The sequence below is a fragment of the Haematobia irritans genome, chromosome 2 (genome assembly GCF_050003625.1).
Source record: "Haematobia irritans isolate KBUSLIRL chromosome 2, ASM5000362v1, whole genome shotgun sequence".
NCBI lineage: Eukaryota > Metazoa > Arthropoda > Insecta > Diptera > Muscidae > Haematobia > Haematobia irritans.
In genome coordinates this window covers 152,734,627-152,749,582 of record NC_134398.1, presented here as the reverse complement: position 1 = coordinate 152,749,582, position 14,956 = coordinate 152,734,627, and the positions used below count along the sequence as shown (strand labels likewise).

Genomic DNA, 14,956 nt, shown 5'->3' with positions numbered 1-14,956 from the left:
CTCTTAGAGGGAGCAAGATAACTTGCGGAGCGCAAGCCAAATCTGGTGATCGGTTTATTGGGGGCTATATATAATTATAGACCGATTTGGACCAATTTTTGCATGATTGTTAGAGTTTATATATCTACACCATGTACCAAATATCAGCCGGATCAGATGAAATTTGCTTCTCTTAGAGGCTCCGCAAGCCAAATCTGGGGATCGGTTCATATGGGGGCTATATATAATTATAGACCGATTTGGACCAATTTTTGCATGATTGTGAGAGACCATGTACAAACACCATGTACCAAATTTCAACCGGATCGGATGAATTTTTCTCCTCCAAGAGGCTCCGCAAGCCAAATCTGGGGATCGGTTTATATGGGGGCTATACGTAAAAGTGGACCGATATGGCCCATTTTCAATACCATCCGACCTACATCAATAACAACTACTGGTGTCAAGTTTCAAGTCGATAGCTTGTTTCGTTCGGAAGTCAGCGTGATTTCAACAGACGGACGGACATGCTTAGATCGACTCAGAATTTAACCAGAATGTATATATACTTTATGGGGTCTTAGAGCAATATTTCGATGTGTTACAAACGGAATGACAAAGTTAATATACCCCCTTCCTATGGTGGAGGGTATAATAAATCAGTTGATGTGTTGCGTTTGAAGGATAAAAAAAAAGATTTTCGGACGATTTAATTCATTTTGTGTTCTATTGTTTTGTGTATTGTTGAATTTAATTCAAGGTAAGAATAACTCTTGCGGCCAGCAACGCGGACCGGGCCCATCTAGTATAATTATAAAAACGGAAGCTTGTTACAAATGTGTGTTCATTTCATAATTTTTAAAGGCAGTATATTACTGTCATCTACACGCTCACAAAAAATCGCTTCTGTAACATATACTCCCAAACATATTTTGCTTCAAGCATATACATTTTTGGGTATTGCCCAAACATTTATATGTTTGATCTCTTCCAATATATAATATGTTTGAAAGCATATTGGTCTAAACAATATATGTTTGGGTAGTCTAAGTTCCAAACATTTTGTATTTTTGCATCCAAATTCAATAATGTTGTCTTCCAAAAAACAATATGTTATTATGTGAACATATAATATGTTTGGAAGCATTTTGCACCCAAAAATATTATATGCTTAAAAAAATTCTCCCAAACAATATTGTGCTCAAAATTTTATTTATTTATTTACATATTTATAATCATAATGAATTATGAAAATAAACAGGTAATATAGGTGCTAACAACATAGGTTTTCGACCTGAATGCTCAAAATTTTGTTTCTGCCCAATTGTATATTCCCCCACATCTTTCTCACTTCCACGAGATTTTTAGTTCTTAGCACCTTTTTCTGTAATACAAACAATGTAGAAGAAAATATCCAATTGTATTTTATACCCTTCACCACTACTGTGGTACAGGGTATAATAAGTTTGTGCATTTGTATGTAACGCCAAGAAGGAAAAGTCTGAGACCCATCGTTTAGTAAACCAATCGTCTTAGAATTAAATTCTGAGTCGATTTAGCGATGTCCGTCTGTCTGTCTGTCTGTCCGTCTGTCTGTCTGTCTGTCTGTTGATGTATTTTTGTGTGCAAAGTACAGCTCGCAGTTTTAGCCCGATTGTCCTAAAATTTGGTATAGGGTGCTGTTTCGGCTCAAAGACGACCCCTATTGATTTTGGAAAAAATCGGTTCAGATTTAGATATAGCCGCCATATATATTTTTCACCGATCTGGTCATAATTGGCGTGTATATCAACCCATCTTCCTCAAATTCCGTACATCCGAATATTTTATAAGTCTCGAAAAACTTGCAAAATATCAGCCAAATCGGTTCGGATTTAGATATAGCTCCCATATATAGCTTTCGCCCGATTTACATTTGGCCACAGAGGCCAAGTTTTTGCTCCGATTTAGTTGAAATTTTGCACAGGAAGTAGAATTAGCATTGTATGTCAAATTTGGTTGAAATTGGTTCAGATTTAGATATAGCTCCCATATATAGCTTTCGCCCGATTTAGACTCAAATGACCACAGAGGCCAACCTTTTGCTCCGATTTAGTTGAAATTTTGCACAGGGAGTAGAATTAGCATTGTAGCTATGTGTGCCAAATTTGGTTGAAATCGGTTCAGATTTAGATATATCTCCCGTATATAGCTTTCGCCCGATTTACACTCGTATGACCGTAGAGACCAATTTTTAACTCCGATTTAGTTGAAATTTTGCACAGGGAGTAGAATTAGCATTATAGCTATGCGTGCCAAATTTGGTTGCAATCGGTTCAGATTTAGATATAGCTCCCATATATAGCTTTCGCCCGATTTACACTGATTTGCCCACAGAGGCCAATTTTTTGCTCCGATTTAGTTGAAATTTTGCACAGGGAGTAGAATTAGCGTTGTAACTATGCGTGCCAAATTTGCTTGAAATCGGTTAAGATTTGGATATATCTCCCATATAAAGCTTTCGCCCGATTTACACTCATATGACTACAGAGGCCAATTTTTAACTCCGATTTAGTTGAAATTTTGAACAGGGAGTAGAATTAGCATTGTAGCTATGCGTGCCAAATTTGGTTGAAATCGGTTCAGATTTAGATATAGCTCCCATATATATGTTTTTCTGATTTCGACAAAAATGGTCAAAATACCAACATTTTCCTTGTAAAATCGCCACTGCTTAGTCGAAAAGTTGTAAAAATGACTCTAATTTTCCTAAACTTCTAATACATATATATCGAGCGATAAATCATAAATAAGCTTTTTCGAAGTTTCCTTAAAATTGCTTCAGATTTAAACGTTTCCCATATTTATACCCTTCACCACTACTGTGGTACAGGGTATAATAAGTTTGTGCATTTGTATGTAACGCCAAGAAGGAAAAGTCTGAGACCCATCGTTTAGTATACCGATCGTCTTAGAATTAAATTCTGAGTCGATTTATCGATGTCCGTCTGTCTGTCTGTCTGTCTGTCTGTCTGTTGATGTATTTTTGTGTGCAAAGTACAGCTCGCAGTTTTAGTCCGATTGTCATAAAATCTGGTATGGGGTCCTGTTTCGGCTCAAAGACGATCCCTATTGATTTTGGAAAAAATCGGTTCAGATTTAGATATAGCTGCCATATATATTTTTCACCGATCTGGTCATAATTGGCGTGTGTATCAACCGATCTTCCTCATTTAATTTAATGAATTTAATTCAAGGTAAGAATAACTCTTGCGGCCAGCAACGCGGACCGGGCCCATCTAGTATAATTATAAAAACGGAAGCTTGTTACAAATGTGTGTTCATTTCATAATTTTTAAAGGCAGTATATTACTGTCATCTACACGCTCACAAAAAATCGCTTCTGTAACATATACTCCCAAACATATTTTGCTTCAAGCATATACATTTTTGGGTATTGCCCAAACATTTATATGTTTGATCTCTTCCAATATATAATATGTTTGAAAGCATATTGGTCTAAACAATATATGTTTGGGTAGTCTAAGTTCCAAACATTTTGTATTTTTGCATCCAAATTCAATAATGTTGTCTTCCAAAAAACAATATGTTATTATGTGAACATATAATATGTTTGGAAGCATTTTGCACCCAAAAATATTATATGCTTAAAAAAATTCTCCCAAACAATATTGTGCTCAAAATTTTATTTATTTATTTACATATTTATAATCATAATGAATTATGAAAATAAACAGGTAATATAGGTGCTAACAACATAGGTTTTCGACCTGAATGCTCAAAATTTTGTTTCTGCCCAATTGTATATTCCCCCACATCTTTCTCACTTCCACGAGATTTTTAGTTCTTAGCACCTTTTTCTGTAATACAAACAATGTAGAAGAAAATATCCAATTGTATTTTATACCCTTCACCACTACTGTGGTACAGGGTATAATAAGTTTGTGCATTTGTATGTAACGCCAAGAAGGAAAAGTCTGAGACCCATCGTTTAGTAAACCAATCGTCTTAGAATTAAATTCTGAGTCGATTTAGCGATGTCCGTCTGTCTGTCTGTCTGTCCGTCTGTCTGTCTGTCTGTCTGTTGATGTATTTTTGTGTGCAAAGTACAGCTCGCAGTTTTAGCCCGATTGTCCTAAAATTTGGTATAGGGTGCTGTTTCGGCTCAAAGACGACCCCTATTGATTTTGGAAAAAATCGGTTCAGATTTAGATATAGCCGCCATATATATTTTTCACCGATCTGGTCATAATTGGCGTGTATATCAACCCATCTTCCTCAAATTCCGTACATCCGAATATTTTATAAGTCTCGAAAAACTTGCAAAATATCAGCCAAATCGGTTCGGATTTAGATATAGCTCCCATATATAGCTTTCGCCCGATTTACATTTGGCCACAGAGGCCAAGTTTTTGCTCCGATTTAGTTGAAATTTTGCACAGGAAGTAGAATTAGCATTGTATGTCAAATTTGGTTGAAATTGGTTCAGATTTAGATATAGCTCCCATATATAGCTTTCGCCCGATTTAGACTCAAATGACCACAGAGGCCAACCTTTTGCTCCGATTTAGTTGAAATTTTGCACAGGGAGTAGAATTAGCATTGTAGCTATGTGTGCCAAATTTGGTTGAAATCGGTTCAGATTTAGATATATCTCCCGTATATAGCTTTCGCCCGATTTACACTCGTATGACCGTAGAGACCAATTTTTAACTCCGATTTAGTTGAAATTTTGCACAGGGAGTAGAATTAGCATTATAGCTATGCGTGCCAAATTTGGTTGCAATCGGTTCAGATTTAGATATAGCTCCCATATATAGCTTTCGCCCGATTTACACTGATTTGCCCACAGAGGCCAATTTTTTGCTCCGATTTAGTTGAAATTTTGCACAGGGAGTAGAATTAGCGTTGTAACTATGCGTGCCAAATTTGCTTGAAATCGGTTAAGATTTGGATATATCTCCCATATAAAGCTTTCGCCCGATTTACACTCATATGACTACAGAGGCCAATTTTTAACTCCGATTTAGTTGAAATTTTGAACAGGGAGTAGAATTAGCATTGTAGCTATGCGTGCCAAATTTGGTTGAAATCGGTTCAGATTTAGATATAGCTCCCATATATATGTTTTTCTGATTTCGACAAAAATGGTCAAAATACCAACATTTTCCTTGTAAAATCGCCACTGCTTAGTCGAAAAGTTGTAAAAATGACTCTAATTTTCCTAAACTTCTAATACATATATATCGAGCGATAAATCATAAATAAGCTTTTTCGAAGTTTCCTTAAAATTGCTTCAGATTTAAACGTTTCCCATATTTATACCCTTCACCACTACTGTGGTACAGGGTATAATAAGTTTGTGCATTTGTATGTAACGCCAAGAAGGAAAAGTCTGAGACCCATCGTTTAGTATACCGATCGTCTTAGAATTAAATTCTGAGTCGATTTATCGATGTCCGTCTGTCTGTCTGTCTGTCTGTCTGTCTGTTGATGTATTTTTGTGTGCAAAGTACAGCTCGCAGTTTTAGTCCGATTGTCATAAAATCTGGTATGGGGTCCTGTTTCGGCTCAAAGACGATCCCTATTGATTTTGGAAAAAATCGGTTCAGATTTAGATATAGCTGCCATATATATTTTTCACCGATCTGGTCATAATTGGCGTGTGTATCAACCGATCTTCCTCATTTAATTTAATGAATTTAATTCAAGGTAAGAATAACTCTTGCGGCCAGCAACGCGGACCGGGCCCATCTAGTATAATTATAAAAACGGAAGCTTGTTACAAATGTGTGTTCATTTCATAATTTTTAAAGGCAGTATATTACTGTCATCTACACGCTCACAAAAAATCGCTTCTGTAACATATACTCCCAAACATATTTTGCTTCAAGCATATACATTTTTGGGTATTGCCCAAACATTTATATGTTTGATCTCTTCCAATATATAATATGTTTGAAAGCATATTGGTCTAAACAATATATGTTTGGGTAGTCTAAGTTCCAAACATTTTGTATTTTTGCATCCAAATTCAATAATGTTGTCTTCCAAAAAACAATATGTTATTATGTGAACATATAATATGTTTGGAAGCATTTTGCACCCAAAAATATTATATGCTTAAAAAAATTCTCCCAAACAATATTGTGCTCAAAATTTTATTTATTTATTTACATATTTATAATCATAATGAATTATGAAAATAAACAGGTAATATAGGTGCTAACAACATAGGTTTTCGACCTGAATGCTCAAAATTTTGTTTCTGCCCAATTGTATATTCCCCCACATCTTTCTCACTTCCACGAGATTTTTAGTTCTTAGCACCTTTTTCTGTAATACAAACAATGTAGAAGAAAATATCCAATTGTATTTTATACCCTTCACCACTACTGTGGTACAGGGTATAATAAGTTTGTGCATTTGTATGTAACGCCAAGAAGGAAAAGTCTGAGACCCATCGTTTAGTAAACCAATCGTCTTAGAATTAAATTCTGAGTCGATTTAGCGATGTCCGTCTGTCTGTCTGTCTGTCCGTCTGTCTGTCTGTCTGTCTGTTGATGTATTTTTGTGTGCAAAGTACAGCTCGCAGTTTTAGCCCGATTGTCCTAAAATTTGGTATAGGGTGCTGTTTCGGCTCAAAGACGACCCCTATTGATTTTGGAAAAAATCGGTTCAGATTTAGATATAGCCGCCATATATATTTTTCACCGATCTGGTCATAATTGGCGTGTATATCAACCCATCTTCCTCAAATTCCGTACATCCGAATATTTTATAAGTCTCGAAAAACTTGCAAAATATCAGCCAAATCGGTTCGGATTTAGATATAGCTCCCATATATAGCTTTCGCCCGATTTACATTTGCCCACAGAGGCCAAGTTTTTGCTCCGATTTAGTTGAAATTTTGCACAGGAAGTAGAATTAGCATTGTATGTCAAATTTGGTTGAAATTGGTTCAGATTTAGATATAGCTCCCATATATAGCTTTCGCCCGATTTAGACTCAAATGACCACAGAGGCCAACCTTTTGCTCCGATTTAGTTGAAATTTTGCACAGGGAGTAGAATTAGCATTGTAGCTATGTGTGCCAAATTTGGTTGAAATCGGTTCAGATTTAGATATATCTCCCGTATATAGCTTTCGCCCGATTTACACTCGTATGACCGTAGAGACCAATTTTTAACTCCGATTTAGTTGAAATTTTGCACAGGGAGTAGAATTAGCATTATAGCTATGCGTGCCAAATTTGGTTGCAATCGGTTCAGATTTAGATATAGCTCCCATATATAGCTTTCGCCCGATTTACACTGATTTGCCCACAGAGGCCAATTTTTTGCTCCGATTTAGTTGAAATTTTGCACAGGGAGTAGAATTAGCGTTGTAACTATGCGTGCCAAATTTGCTTGAAATCGGTTAAGATTTGGATATATCTCCCATATAAAGCTTTCGCCCGATTTACACTCATATGACTACAGAGGCCAATTTTTAACTCCGATTTAGTTGAAATTTTGCACAGGGAGTAGAATTAGCATTGTAGCTATGCGTGCCAAATTTGGTTGAAATCGGTTCAGATTTAGATATAGCTCCCATATATATGTTTTTCTGATTTCGACAAAAATGGTCAAAATACCAACATTTTCCTTGTAAAATCGCCACTGCTTAGTCGAAAAGTTGTAAAAATGACTCTAATTTTCCTAAACTTCTAATACATATATATCGAGCGATAAATCATAAATAAGCTTTTTCGAAGTTTCCTTAAAATTGCTTCAGATTTAAACGTTTCCCATATTTATACCCTTCACCACTACTGTGGTACAGGGTATAATAAGTTTGTGCATTTGTATGTAACGCCAAGAAGGAAAAGTCTGAGACCCATCGTTTAGTATACCGATCGTCTTAGAATTAAATTCTGAGTCGATTTATCGATGTCCGTCTGTCTGTCTGTCTGTCTGTCTGTCTGTCTGTCTGTCTGTCTGTTGATGTATTTTTGTGTGCAAAGTACAGCTCGCAGTTTTAGTCCGATTGTCATAAAATCTGGTATGGGGTCCTGTTTCGGCTCAAAGACGATCCCTATTGATTTTGGAAAAAATCGGTTCAGATTTAGATATAGCTGCCATATATATTTTTCACCGATCTGGTCATAATTGGCGTGTGTATCAACCGATCTTCCTCAAATTCCATACATCCCAATATTTTATGAGTCTCAAAAAACTTGCAAAATATCATCCAAATCGGTTCAGATTTAGATATAGCTCCCATATATAGCTTTCGCCCGATTTACACTCCTTTGTCCACAGAGGCCAATTTTTTGCTCCGATTTAGTTGAAATTTTGCACAGGGAGTAGAATTAACATTAAAGCTATGCGTGTCAAATTTGGTGGAAATCGGTTCAGATTTAGATATAGTTCCCATATATAGCTTTCGCCCGATTTACACTCATATGACCACAGAGGCCAATCTTTTACTCCGATTTAATTGAAATTTTGCACAGGGAGTAGAATGAGCATTGTAGCTAAGCGTGCCAAATTTGGTTGAAATCGGTTCAGATTTAGATATAGCTCCCATATATAGCTTTCGCCCGATTTACACTCATATGACCACAGAGGCTAATTTTTTGCTCCGATTTAGTTGAAATTTTGCACAGGGAGTAGAATTAGCATTGTTGCTATGCGTGCCAAATTTGGTTGAAATCGATTCAGATTTAGATATAGCTCCCATATATATGTTTTTTTGATTTCGACAAAAATGGTCAAAATACCAACATTTTCCTTGTAAAATCGCCACTGCTTAGTCGAATAGTTGAAAAAATGACCCTTATTTTCTTAAACTTCTAATACATATATATCGAGCGATAAATCATAAATAAACTTTTGCGAAATTTCCTTAAAATTGCTTCAGATTTATATGTTTCCCATATTTTTTTACTAACATTGTGTTCCACCCTAGTGCATTAGCCAACTTAAATTTTGAGTCTATAGATTTGTAGAAGTCTATCAAATTCTGTCCAGATCGAGTGATATTTAAATGTATTTTTTTGGGACAAACCTTTATATATAGCCCCCAACACATTTGACGGATGTGATATGGTATCGAAAATTTAGATCTACAAAGTGGTGCAGGGTATAATATAGTCGGCCCCGCCCGACTTTAGACTTTCCTTACTTGTTTTTTACTAACATTGTGTTCCACCCTAGTGCATTAGCCAACTTAAATTTTGAGTCTATAGATTTGTAGAAGTCTATCAAATTCTGTCCAGATCGAGTGATATTTAAATGTATTTTTTTGGGACAAACCTTTATATATAGCCCCCAACACATTTGACGGATGTGATATGGTATCGAAAATTTAGATCTACAAAGTGGTGCAGGGTATAATATAGTCGGCCCCGCCCGACTTTAGACTTTCCTTACTTGTTTTATTTTAATTTTACCTTTTGCCGGATGGGGATTCGAACAGCGGACCACACAGTTTGTAAGGATCAAAGAAGTAGCTGATCAATTGCCCAAGGAAAAATAAAATGTTAATTTTGTAATAACAAGCAACAATCACCAACTCAATTCAATATCGCTCCCTGTTAAATAGCGCTCCAAGCTACTAAACACATATATGTTTATAGGCTATTTCTAAATTAATATATGTTTGCATCCAAGCATATTATATTTACAAACATTTTATGTCCCAAACATAATATGTTCTAACATATTAACATATATGTCCCAAACATGTTATGCTAGTTTATGAACATTATATGCTTGCACTCAAAAATATTGTGTTTAAAAATTTGTGTTCCAAACATATAATGTTTATAGCCAAACATATGAAAAACAGTCTTCTTCATCCGTGTAGTAGTACTTTAGCGCTATAATGGTTCTAATATTAGAAATTGTTATGTGCATTATTAAGCGCACTAAAGTTGAAATGATTTCTCCATGTAAATGTACTGCTTCTAAAGCGCAGTAAATTTACATGGAGAAGCGCATTTAAGTGGGAAATTTCATTATAAATTCATCAGTGAATTCCTCGCGGAGGTAAGCGCTGATTGGCTTTGACTTCCTTTACAAAGCTGCTGAAAATTCAGAAGATTTTTGCTGGAATGTAGAAACTTTAAAATTAACTTGTAAGATTTGAACCGATCTTCTTGGGGTAATACGTTTCTTAAAATCGAACTGAAATTCCATACATATTTTCAAGAAACCCGCTACGGCGGTGGGTTCTCACAAGAAACTATTATATTTGATTCACTATGGGTATTTAAGATTCGGCCTGCCGAACTCACGGCTGCTTATTCTTGTTTTCGACTGGGATTGTCGTAGTAGATCCAGTTTCTATTACCAGTAACAAAGCGATAGAAAACCTCTTTCTTTGGTGGCTTCGTAGCTGCTGTACGCAAGTGAAAAATCGCCTTTCGATCTCTCTGAGCATCAACCTAATTTTCTGTCTTGGCTTATAACGCTTGACACGATTCCTCATCGATCATTGTCTGATGTTCAGCATTTTCAAACTTCTTCGTCTATCTTGGATGTTCTTTATCTTCCACATCAAAATCGGCTCTTCTGAAACACACAAACCAACTCTCACATGTTAAATCACAGCACACTCCGGATAAGCCTTACATTAAATCAAAACTTCCCCCAAAAATTGTTCACGCACAGAAAAACCATGTTTGGACATGGTTGCCGCATCCATTTAATGCTTAGCTAGAGCATGTAATTGCCGCGAAAACCATGTATTTTGTCTTTGTAAAAATAGTTTTCGAGCGGAGAAAAATTTATGGTGGCAATAAGCATTTGAATGGTTCTCAAATAGCGCAAACATGTTCTATCATTTAAATTATAGAATTTGAGACCATTAAATGGTCGGGAAAATCATGTACCTGACCATTCAATTTTTTTTACTTTTTTTACAGGGAAAAAAGTATTTTTATAGGTTAAGTATAGACATGTCTAGAACCATTACATGGCCATAAAGACCATTTACATTTTTTTCGTGACCATTTAATTTTTTAACTTGTTTGCAGCGAACAGAATTTTATAAAAACATTGAGCAGGTACACACGATTTTCATTTTGCGCGTCAGTCGTGTGTTGATTGTTTCTTGGAATGGACGGAGAATACGGATTTACTGTGTTTTGTGTTAATTTATTTATTCAGAAGTGGCACGTGGTTTTATGTGAACACAAAAAAGGAAAGTGTAATTGAAACAAATGTACCTGGTTTTTGTTCTGCCTTTTGCTATATGGTATCATTTATTTTTATTTGCAGTTACATGATGTCTGCGTTTGTACATTTGATGCGCACGATGTAAATATGGAATAATTACTTATTGTTGAAATTGAAATAAAATAGAGTGTGTAAAAATATATGATGTTTGCTTGAACGGCATTATAAATACAAGTAAACAATGAATTAGTTTATAAATAAATAAAAACAAACAAATAAAGTTAATTTTGTGTTTTCTTTTCTCAAGTGGCGTCCTTTTTTCGACGATGAAAAAAGTTTTTTCATAAAGATCAAAACATTTTAGGTTGTGACCATGTTCTTTAACTAGAAGAAAAATATTTTTAATGAATACCATAACATTTTAAATCGTGACCATTGTCTTTTCATTCAAACAAAATTCTTTTTATCAATATAATAACATTTTATATGAGGACAATTACATTTTTCTTAGAACCATGTTCACTGAGCCAACATGGTTGCAGGTTAAAATGTTACATGGTCGCCGCAAAAATAGCTCCTATCATATTATTTTGCTCTTCGAATATGATTGTGACAATCATGTTTCTTCTCTGCGTGTTGGGGGCATGAAATCAAATTGGGAGCCAAAAAACTATTTTGTCTATACTACGGAAAAATTACACATATTAAACCGGAAGCTATTGAATGAGGTTATAACATGGGTATATGTTATGTTAGTTTCAGTATTGTCTGATGCGTATATGTCGACATCTGTTCTCAACCCCGCATTACTAATTTCCCTACGAGTATGTAATACTCGTAATCAATATAAAATAGTTTCTATGAATTATCATTACCATACTCATTGATAATTTCATTATCTCTCTTATCATATAAACTGATAATTCCACCAATTTCCCGTATTTTTCCATTTCCAGCTTCCACGAAATACACGCTCTGTTAAAGTCGATATTATGGGTACTGGTAGAATATACCTTCAATTATCATATCAATATTACATATCTGATTTGCCAAAAGTATCCGCTTTAGTGCCTCCAAAGGAAATTGCAATACCTAGTGAACCCAGCACCACATCAATTCAATTTCCGAATATGCAACCACGTATGTTTCAATCAATAGCAGCGATCTATGAATATTTCACCATAAAACCCACAGCGAAAAGAACAGCAAGTAATGCCATGTCATTGGACATCTGTTGCACTTATAGGCCTATGACGGAGGAAGAGAAATTTACAAATATGGTTATACTAGAGGTTCAATTTCCCTCAGGTTTCACGGCAAATCCTGAAAATATTGAGAAATTACGTGATGAAGAATTTATCAGTCGCATTGATAGCCGAAATGATGGCACAAAACTAATGATCTACTTCGAAAAGCTGGAAGGCAATGAAGAACAATGCTTGAATATTCTGGCGGATAAGGGTTTCCAAGTTGATTCCCTTAAACCATCGGCAATTGTTATGTACGATTTTTACGATGACAAACGTCGTAGTACTACAATGTATCAGATTTAAGTTGTTTTATGTTAATAAATGAAATTAATTAATCACAACGAAAATTTATTGTATTATGAAGAGTATAGTTTTTTTAGGGGAAACTAAACTAAGATTACAATAAACAAATATATGATCATTAAACGTATTCTAATATTGCATGAAAACAAATAATGAAAGAACAAAATCGGACAGGTCATAGTTCGGTTCTCAAAATAATACCAGACATGCCAAACGCAGTGGATTACAATCAACCTTTTCGACAATAAACATAGAACACCAATTCCAAACATTGAATAAAGGTAAAAGGTACATTGGATGGACAAGTGAGTTTTTGGGTATACTCAAAACCCATTTAACTTAAAATCGCGAAAAGATTACTTAATCACTGTAGTGTTTTGTTGGCTTAAATATATACTCAGAAAGTGTTCCTCAATTCAAAAAAGGCAATGACTGCCGCAAATCTCTCAACGAGATAGCTCGGCATAACAATATTCACCTAACATGGGTGCCTGCCCATAGGAACTTATCAGAGAACCGCCAAGAGGATAGCTCGGCATAACAATATTCACCTAACATGGGTGCCTGCCCATAGGAACTTATCAGAGAACCGCCAAGAGGATGAGTTTACAAGACTAGGAACTATTTAATATATTCCAGGGGAACTAGAACTTGGTGGTATGCTTCGGACTAACTGCGTGAGAAGGCTGTTATGATAGCGAATGTTCGATGGAAGAATTGCAAGGGTTAGGTTAGGTTAGGTTAGGTGGCAGCCAGGCTCACATTGTCATACCACAGTGGTGAACTTCTCTCTTATCACTGAGTGCTGTCCGATTCCATGTTAAGCTCAATGATAAGGGACCTCCTTTTTATAGCCGAGTCCGAACGGCGTTCCACATTGCAGTGAAACCACTTAGAGAAGCTTTGAAACACTCAGAAATGTCACCAGCATTAGTGAGGTGGGATAATCCACCGCTGAAAAACTTTTTGGTGTAAGGTCGAAGCAGGAATCGAACCCAAGACCTTGTGTATTCAAGGCGAGCATGCTAACCATTGCACCACGGTGGCTCCCATTGCAAGAATTGTAACGGCACCAATCAAATATGACCCCATTTAAAAATAAGCCGCACACTCGATATGTTAGTATTTTCAATATGTCAGATATCACTCCTGATATCTGTATCTGCCATATCGTGAAGGAAAATGAATTGTAGTTTGTTGTGAGACGTAGGCAAAATTTAGGGGTATATAGTTAGATTACGGGCGGACCTAGAAAATGTTAACTTAAACTGTCTGCTAATGTTTTCGGCAGAATCTACAGAAGTAAAAACAAGTATATTGCGGCCCTAAATTCGGCCAGGCCGAATCTTATGTATCCACAAACATTGTAACATTGTCTTCTAAATTGTAAGTTAGTCCATATGGAGTCTATGTTAGACAAAAAAGACAGATTAAATACTAATATAAGCCTGGAAACCAGTTTCTGTTAATTGTCATATGTTGTAGAAACAATAAGCATTGTTCGACTGTTCACCACTTAGGTGAATTCTAACAAATTAGCTTTCTAAAAATAAATTTCGTGTTGTTGCATTACTATGTAAAAAAACGAAATAAAAATAAGATTAAGGGACTTGTAAGTTATATGAAAAGATGATGTACAGTGGGAGAAAAGATGATTCAATTTGTAAGAGGAAATTTCCCAAATGTTTTCTCCAAAAGGAGTTAGCATAAAGGGCCCAAAATTGAGTTATCTCTCCCAGCCAGATCTATACTAAAGGCTGTGGAAAGGTTCATTCGCCCGAACCGAAACATGTACAGTCCAGGCGTGTATAGATTGGTATCTGGCGTTTTCTTTTCAATGGCTCTATTAACCATGTTCCTTAATCTATATCTGTCCATAAAGCTCGAAAAATAATTGTATAATTAGATATAATGCATTTGGACGTCAATTGCCTGTTTCATTATCAGGCTAACATGAAATATAATAAGCCAATTTAGTTCTTGGTTGGTCTTTCGCTAATTAGAGAGCTAAATTTCAATCGGATCCAATGAAATGTTTTCCTCCATGAGGCTCCAGAAGTCAAATATGGGGGTCAGTTTATATAATCATGGACCGATATGGACCAATTTTTGCACGATTGTTAGATGGTATATACTAACGTCATGTACCAAATTTCAGTCTGATCGGATAAAATTTGCGACTCCAAGATGCTCCGCAAGCCAAATCTGGAAACCGGTTTATAAGGGACCTTTATATAATCATGGACCGATATGAACAAA

At 35.7% G+C, this 14,956-nt stretch overlaps 1 protein-coding gene across 1 annotated transcript in view; it reads left to right on the top strand.

The window, feature by feature from the left end:
* Positions 1-12,741, top strand: part of LOC142226581 (thioester-containing protein 1 allele S1-like) — a 30,921-nt gene extending 18,180 nt beyond the window's left edge. Inside the window, exon 9 of the mRNA XM_075296678.1 lies at positions 12,101-12,741. Within this exon, the coding sequence (XP_075152793.1) occupies positions 12,101-12,697 (597 nt within the window). The 3' untranslated portion in view covers positions 12,698-12,741. The remainder of the gene's footprint in view (positions 1-12,100) is intronic.
* The last annotated feature ends 2,215 nt before the right edge of the window (positions 12,742-14,956 follow it).